The sequence below is a fragment of the Micropterus salmoides genome, unplaced genomic scaffold (assembly GCF_014851395.1).
Source record: "Micropterus salmoides isolate LMB-PRFRI ecotype aquatic unplaced genomic scaffold, ASM1485139v1 Ms_hic_scaffold_14, whole genome shotgun sequence".
In the NCBI taxonomy this organism is placed as follows: Eukaryota; Metazoa; Chordata; class Actinopteri; order Centrarchiformes; family Centrarchidae; genus Micropterus; species Micropterus salmoides.
In genome coordinates, this window is record NW_024040485.1 from 25,409,313 (window position 1) to 25,418,180 (window position 8,868).

General features: G+C 39.0%; 1 protein-coding gene across 4 annotated transcripts in view; it reads left to right on the forward strand.

The window, feature by feature from the left end:
- The window catches only part of carmil3 (capping protein regulator and myosin 1 linker 3), a 73,089-nt gene extending 64,761 nt beyond the window's left edge, over nt 1–8,328 (forward strand). The window contains exons 33-40 of one of the 4 annotated variants that reach the window (XM_038718745.1): nt 371–490; nt 1,461–1,629; nt 2,374–2,737; nt 4,518–4,621; nt 4,750–4,963; nt 5,257–5,328; nt 5,653–5,772; nt 7,589–8,328. In XM_038718745.1, the coding sequence (XP_038574673.1) occupies nt 371–490; nt 1,461–1,629; nt 2,374–2,737; nt 4,518–4,621; nt 4,750–4,963; nt 5,257–5,328; nt 5,653–5,772; nt 7,589–7,629 (1,204 nt within the window). In that variant the 3' untranslated portion in view covers nt 7,630–8,328. Of the gene's footprint in view, nt 1–370; nt 491–1,460; nt 1,630–2,373; nt 2,738–4,514; nt 4,622–4,749; nt 4,964–5,256; nt 5,329–5,652; nt 5,773–7,588 lie in introns of all 4 variants that reach the window. The other 3 variants (XM_038718746.1, XM_038718744.1, XM_038718747.1) reach the window with 3 other exon arrangements.
- The last annotated feature ends 540 nt before the right edge of the window (nt 8,329–8,868 follow it).

Below are 8,868 nucleotides of genomic sequence, written 5' to 3' on the forward strand. Positions count from 1 at the left end.
GGGATCCGCTAGCCAGTGATGACTTATGTAGAATATATACTATACTCAATAATGGTTGATGGCTGATTGCATTAATAGTGCAAGCTTACCAAAAAGGAACTCTAACTCTGAACCTACTGTATGTATAACTGTCTATATCCATCGGTTCTTTAACTCTGTTGTGTTTGATTTGATTTCTCTTTATAAAAATAGTATTTTCTGAAATTTCTCTTGCGTCCCAAGACATACACTGTTTTAAATACACAACAACAAAAAAACACTTAACCAAAACAAATACCGGGAACATATATTACATCGGACATAATGAATAAGTGGCTGCAGTGCTTTACCAACAACCTCTAATTTCTCCTCCTCTTTCTCTCCCCTTCAGTCAGTTGTCATCCCTCCATCAGGCCCAGTCACTGAGGAGAAAGAAAAGGCGCAGCGTGTTGTCCATTTTCTCCGGCTTCCGCAAGAACCGCAACTCCACCATCTCTAATCAGGACTCAGAGTAAGTGTGCAGCCCAGTAGCTGAGTTGGAGGAGGGGATGAAAGAAACATTTAAGTGCACAGACCCAGAGAATGAGGTGGCTGTTAACTGAATCAAGTGCTGGGCATAAACGTCATTTCATGGCTTCATAAATACTTTATTAGAAGAAAATATTTCTGTCTCCATCTGTTTTTCCTTTGCTTTGAATTTATGGCATTGCATACATTTGAGCTGCTGTTATATAATGGCACCATAGTTAGAAATTAGTCAGGACTATTGCAAAGAAGGAAAAAAAGTACAAGGTGGCAAACTTATTTTTTTTAAATGAACTACACAGATTAATAGCTGAGGAGAGAGAATAGCCCTCGGTAGGCACTCTTTGTAAACTTCACCATTAAAAGGAGTTACATAAAATGGAGGAGAAAAGGGCACTTTTTGAGAGCTCCAGTATGTGTTTCAGCTGACAGAGGCGCTTCCAATCCAACTTAAAGGCTAAAAACTGGTGACGCAATCGCCTCTGCTGGTTAACATCCTTGTTGTGGCCCAGGAGGAGTTGCACTCTTTACATGGAGGCCAAGTTTTACAGCAGTCTGAAAGGGAAGCATAAACGAACAGATGACTCATCTTAAGCTATAAATGGCTTTTTTAAAAACAGTTTTCCATGTTTTGTAGTGTTTTACCTGCAGATTGTTGCTAAGCAATCAAAGAGATTGTTTGTTGCAGCACTGACTCTTTCTTTTGTCTTTTTACAGCAGCACTGTGTGTGTGTGTGTGTGTGTGTGTGTGTGTGTGTGTGAGTGAAGTGTAACAGCATCTGGGCCAACGATGTGTACATTAACTACAAAATTTTTAAATTGATGACATAGGAATAATAGTGTAGATTAATAATCTGTATTTTGTAACTAATATATAAAGGATGTTAATATACCATAGTAGCAGGTATGTCACCCAAAACACGTATGAAATGTTTGTGTTTTTCTGTTTGTTCTAGCAGCGCCTCAGAGAACGTCTACTCGATGATTCAGCACCCTAAGGACGCTGGGAGGCCAGAGAGCACTGTTCCTGGAGCAAACGGGACCATACCTTCACCTCGGCCCGTACAAGGTGTACCTGTGCATGGGATAAGAGTTTCCAGCCCCCCCTGCCTCATCCAAAGACAGGTACAGAGCTAGGGATAGTCACAGGGACTACTGTGACCACTGTTCAACTAGAAATCCAAAATTCAAACTCTTGACTTATGACTGCAAGCAGCTACTGACCCTAACTTCCAAATAGAAAAACAACATTATTCCTCTGTAGAATAGTGGACCAATCTGGCGCCACAAACAGTTTAAAGTAAATGCAGATGTATGAATATTTCAATATCATGTCTTCTGTTAGCTTCCAATCTTAACTCATAAAAATGGATCCAAATTGTGAGCGCCCTGCTCCCACTTCCTAAAATTTCACATGGCACGACACAGTGCATAGTTGCATGCTGTGCTCTACCACCTGCTATTCTCAGCCCTTTCCTGTGTTTGATTTGTGTAGCTTGTCAGAGTTGTGGAGGACTGTTTTTAAATCTCTGCCCAAAAGCAGATACACACACGTCCGGGAGTTGGAGTCATCCAAATCCCTTCGGTTTTCAAAGTAGAGTCCAGGGATCCTAACTGATCTCTGAGGGGATTTAAGGACATCCACAGGAAAATGAGGGATAATTAAATTTTGTCATAATTGAATTCCCCAGATTAACAAATTTTAATCATTGCTACTGTTACCACCAGACTAGACGGTTAAATGATTCAGTACATTATAAATAACAGAGAAATATTTGGCAGTATGTTATATCATACAAAGTTATGTGAGGTCGAATACATGACTTTTAAGGTCTGAGGACTGTACTGTATCTGTGTTTTTCTTTTCAGTCCACAGACTTGGTCAGCATGGTCTACAGCTGCATCGGAGCAGAAATCGATGATTCGGATGGGAGCAGCACCTGTGACATCAAAGAGACAGACGATACTGACAGATCTACCACCATCTCAGATGCCCCTGCAGATACTCGGACTAACGGCCACGTGGTGTCCGCCAAACAACAGACGGACAGACAGATGGAGACAGGCAGGCAGGAGAGGATCGTACCCCTGACAGACTCACGGACTGACGTGGAGGACGGACAGAGCATCGGTGGAAGCGTGGCCCCTTGTGGGCCGAGGCCAGAGCCACCTCCACAGAACACTAAGCCCAGTCTAACTGCCATGAGGCAGAGACACCTGCAGGAGAGTTTAGGTACTGCAACTCAGACAGCACGTGAAGTTGTATTAAAGTATTTTTTGTAATTGCTTTGGCTCCGTTTGCAGGATTCCTCATACAATCAGCCAAACAGACTTTTTAAATTCTTACTTTTGTGCTGAACTTACACAAAGTACAAAACACTAAATGACATGGTCAATCCACAAAATACAGACACTGCTTAATAGCAGAAGTTTATGAACCGTATAAATGCAAGCATAGTCAGTAGCATTGCAACATAATCATTAAATACTGTACTGATCACCATCACCAAGAAGTTTTAAAGGTCTGTTTAAAACCAGACTCTTGACTTCATTATCTATATTTACGGCAATGCAGAATATTTAATGCAGACAATGAAAGTTGAAATTTTATAATCTTGAGGAAATGACCATTGCACATTCTGTATTGATGATAATTATACTGTTTACAGCATTATTTGATAAACACCATTTTATTTTAAAATTAAACAGTATTATGATAAACGTAATATTGTGATGCTCTCTCAAGTACTTTAAGCAATGTTTATAGCATAGTGTGGTATAGCATTTTTGCAGATTGGCGAAAGAAATTGCAAAATACTGCAAAAGCTCTGTGTCATTCAGAATCACTGTCAGAATCACTGTCAGATGACCATGATATATCTACTGTAAACAAATGATCACGAAAGATGGCTGTAATGTGTACTTTCACGAAGTTATACACTTTTTTTCAAATACATGTGCTAATGTTAAAATGCAGTATGTGGCACCTTTTTGGATAATGTCGGTGCCCACAGTTGCTAATAATTACTAGCGATATTGTTATATTAATGATGCATTATCAGATCTACATGCAGTAGAAATAAATGTATAGATGCCAGCTAATAATACTGGTTTGCAGTGATACATTTCTGTTTCACAATATGTTTTTTTTTTAACTTTAGAACAACCTCTGGGGCTGAAGAAGCTGTATAAAAAGAGTAACATACTGTAAAAGCGGTTGAAAATGAGGTCAACATCATTAAAAGAACATTTGTCTGTCAAGTGAGTTTAGAGAGAGATACAGTATAAGTAGACAGAGATTTCATTGGCGTAGTCCCAAAGGTACGCTGTTCCAAACTATAGAGAGGGGGCTATTGTTAGTTCAAGTCTAGAGTTTGTAATGAGCCACACTTCCGCTGTTCCAAAAAAAGCTATAGACTGCGCTGTGGCTCAAAGGGACTTAAAAGATCCGTACAAAAGCTAGAGGCCAGAACCGGTCATAACATAAAAAAGGAAAAATCTACAAATTGACATTAAAAATGGAGGAATGGAATAAAAGTACACTTTTAACTTCTGATTGAAAACCTTAACCAAACCAAAATTAATTATCATAGCTGCTGCTATTATTTTCCTCTTAACTGGAGATGGGCTTTCAACCCATCAGCATATAAACATGCATTTAAACATATACACATAGATATATCCATATAAACATGTGATTGGCATAATAGGCATATCATTTGTTGTCTCTCTTGAAGTAGTACTTGACATAGAAATGTATCCACAACTCAGTCCATAATAAGTGTTTTGTTTGTGGTGTACTTTATACTTCTGTTTTTTTGTTTGCGGTGTATATATTTGGCAATGATTTCACTCCCAATCTAGCCAAGACATACATTTCCAATTACAAAATGCACATGAAATGTGTGCTTCTGCTACTTGTTTGCATTCATGCTTAGGGTTTATATTTTCAAACAAAGCTTTGATGGGTCACTGTAAGGACTGTGTCGACTGTGTTTTTATGTTACCAGAAGAGGCTGGAAGGCTGGAAGTAGAGGCAGAACAGAGTGAAAGAAAGCGTGAAGAGAAGCAGAGAGCGCGAGGGCCAGAGGGACAGCGTCCTCTTATCCCCACTAAGGTACTCTTTGTGTACAGCATAAGAAACAGGACAAACAAGAAAAAGAAGACGAAGAAGTAGTGTTGTAGTAACTCTCATACAGCAGACTCTGATACACAAAAAAAACAAATACTGTGTTCTTCTCTCAGCCCAGTCTCGACCTCTCAAGAGACAAGACCTCTCCGGAAAAGGCCATGACCTCTCCCAAAATCTCACCTGTCAGTCCAGGTGAAAAATCAACCAATGACCAGAGGAGCTTGACTCCTGCACAGCCAATCATTGAAGAGGAGGAGACCACTGAGACAAACAGCCTACCAGCATCTGCCAAGACTGAGGTAGAAGGAGCAGATCCTCTCATTAAAGGTATGTAACTAAAATGTTATTTTACTGCAAAGGAGGGTGGCAGTAGTCGGAAATTGTGATGTAGTACTTTATTGTGATTTTCTTGGATTTTCTATTGAAAAAGTTTCAGATTCTACTCATGCCACTTATACACTGTATAGTCATGGTAGCTTTTAAAGTTAATATCCAAGTTCTGCTAGTTAGAATAAACTGCCAAACATCTAGGAGAGAGATTACTGTATGCTGTAGATGATGATGCCCTCATGGACAGAAAGGATGGGGATGATGATGGTTATGATTGTTTGACCAACCAGATGAGGAAGAAGGTCGTAATGGATTTCCAGCAACATCACGTCACACCAGGAAGTCTAACTCATTTGACATAGGTACTGTATGTCTGACACTGTGGTTAACCCACCCCTGCTGTTGTGCACACAATGATATACACCATATGCATGCTTTTTAACACATGGCTGTCTGAGACAAATGCACATCTTGCTGTTTTTGTTCATAATTCATAACAATGGTGCAATGCCATAGTTATTTTTTTTATCAAAAGAAAACAGCATGAGCCTCTTATTTGATGTGGTCCCAAGCCTGGAGAGCTGGCTGGCTATGTACCGCATTCTTGCTTTATCCTACAACCCCTTTTCAGTTCCCACACCCCACTCTGTGTGTGTGTGTGTGTGTTTCATGGCATTTCCCTTCAGGCATGGAACGGGACAGCCCATGCGATCTGGAGAGGTCCTCAGATCGCAGATTCCCTGTGAAAAAGCCCTGTTTTCCCCAGTACAGAAACAGATCTCTGGACTACCCTGCTGGGACCAGGTGTATGTATCTGTTTCCCTTAATGCAAATATGTGTGGTATGACAACCATGTAACAGGAAAGGTTTGCACCCTTGAGGTTTTGCAGTTTGTTAATAATTGTCAAATGATTTCTGTCACAGTTAATTTTACTAAAAGTAGTAAGAAATTCAGTTCATCTTCATGTAGGTAATGAAAAGCAAAAAAAGTTGTAACTTTTGTCAAAACTCATCTGTGTAGACTTTTTCATAGTGCCGTGCATGGATGACTCATACCTTACATATTGAATGCATGCTTGTTCCAGTATTATATAAATGGCTGACCAAAGAAAGACATCATAAAACATATTTTAAAGACATAATTTGGCAGTTTTCCAGAAATATCTCATTGCAGTTGGCAGCCAGTTCTGACTCTGCCTGGAAAAGTGTGCTATTAGATGGTACCTTTACCATTTTTTAAATAAGGATCATTCCTCTCTTATTTGAAGCTGATTCCTTTTTGATACTACGTTCCATTACTGAGATAATTGGCAGCCCTGTTTAGGTGATTTAGGTTTCTACATTGAGCTGTTTGGCATTGGAGAGAAAAACCCTGAGGCAGTGGAATTCGAGGGACACTAATGACATGGCACAACCACTGCCAATTACCTCTGTAATACAGAACTGTATATCAAAAACCTGCTGTAAGGGACTTCATTCACATCACTGACACAATGTGTGAGAATGATGAAAGGGTCCACATGTCACACATAATGGCATAAAAGCCAGTTATATAGAAAGTGTGAAACATAAGTGGTCCTCTGTTGCATGTCTAGTTACATTTTAGGCTGATGCATCAAGCAGAGACTTCATAATTTGGACAATAGGCACATTGTCACTTTTGTGTTACCTGTACAAGCTGAAATCTGACTTCTGATTAGAAGTGTAAGGATTGTGTTTGACGGATTAACTCTGTGGCAAATCAATTTGCTCTTAATTCCAAGTTTGGCAAACTTAAAGCTGCATCAATTGATTTTTTTGTGGGCAGTCAGGGGCACCAGAACAAGCTAAAACACATCTGACAGATTTAAAAAATGTATTTGGCAACGTCTTGGCAAACAATTTACACATCCAGCAGACACAGAACAACATTAGCATTCATTTTGGAGTTGTGTTTTCTGCGACCTGATTAATGTCAATCCAATTTTCATTGTCCTTTTAGCATTTAACAGCTAAGGCTCCGCGATGCATACAAGGTAGTAGCTAACTTTGTACTTCTGCTGTTTGTCATTAAGCAGGTATGGTCTAGAAGTTTAGAGTTTTTGCAACTGCATTACAGGCGACCCCTTTCACATTAGTCATTTGATCCACTGTTAATATAAAATATTAATTAGTGCAGCTTTAAAGCTTCAATTCTTCTGACCACTTGGTAAATAGAAAGAACTTGTGACCAGACAGCAGCTTATTTACACATCAAGTAGATGTGCAGGAACAATAACATTCATTAAGAGTCATGTTTGTGTTTAACTAATGTATGTAAGTCCAATAGTCACTATCCTTTTAGGTCTGTTTTGCTCTCCACCAACTCCTGAGCTCCTGCCTCTTCAGCTAAATGCTCCACTGTGTTCACCAGATAGTTGCTAACTACTACTGTGTCTGTCTGTAATGATTAAAACAATATCTATGAAAGTGGAGTTTGCGGGCTGTAAAACCAAAACAATGAGCTAAAATGTGTAGGTGGGTGATCATTTTCTGTAGGTTTGTCACTACCATTGATACCTTTCACACACAATGCCTTGATCCACTGCAAATGTATTAGTGCAGCTTTAAAGTTATTTATTGATAATGTATTTGCTTCTTTAGGTTATGAAAGTCCCCATCTTGGTAACAGGGACGCACTATGACATTACCAGTGGACCAGAAGAAGTTTGCTTGGAAAAGAAGACTGGAACAGGGAAGACTGGAGAGAGACAAGCTTTTAAAACTGTGTGGACTCAGCTGACAAATATCCAACAGCAGCTTTTCTTCCTTTTAATCATGTAAACATTTGTTGCTGAAAATGCATGTACTGTATGCTTTCTGTTTTTAACTGGTTGCACTTGCTATGGTTTTTCTCAGGCATAAGGGAAGCTCTGACCTGCAGAACATAAAGTACATTTCACACAAGCACACACAGTAGTTCAATGTCTCTCCAGTATGCTCATTATGACCTGTTGTTTTATGCATTTGTGCAAAATAATTTAATATAGAAAATACTGTCTTCTCATCCTATCTTTTACTGACAATCTGTGACTGTATTTATTCTAATGGCGATGTAAATACTGAATATAAAACTGCACTAATCATTGTGGTAATTCTACCAGTCAACAATCATGTTTTTATTTGTGATAATATATCATTTGATAACTGTTTGTAAGTATGCTTATGGTGTATGCTGACGTTGATGATTGAGAAATGTGTCTTGCACTCCCATCTCTTAAAGAGTATTTAAGTCAGTCAGTGGATCACTTACAGTTTTAATCTGATTTTGCAAGCCTGAAAATGAGTATATTTTCTAAAAATGCTTCTATGAATCAGAATAAATAAAATTGACTTTACACAAGGAATGGGATTATTTTAAGACACGATGATGCTTTTTTCTGCATCTATGTTTTAAATGTTACAATATGAGAGTTAACGTGCATTTCCCAAAAGGGAACTCCACCAATTTCACACATAAAGGTCACTTTATTAGTCACAGGGTTTAGGCTACTGCTTAACTAAAACAGTTGTAGCTATAATGTCTTCTGTGCAAAATAACCCCAGGTAATGTCATCAGGGTTACTTGTTTTGGGCTTGACAACCACAATCTAAAGGAATCGTTAGACAATTTGGGGGATTGCACTTGTATGTTTCTTGCAGAGTTAGATGACAAAACTGCTAACGCTCTCATGTCTATCTGTTACAGAGTTGGAGCCATGAGGTGGTTAGCTTACAGCTTAGCTTACACTGCCTGGCCAAGAAATACTTCCAGCAAGTAAACCACAACTTCAAATTTTAACATTCAGATTTTTATGGAGTAAACAAGATATATATACAGTATAAAATGCTAGTGAGGCAGGGGACACCTGCAGGTTAGCCCCTGCTTTCAGTCTTTATCCTGA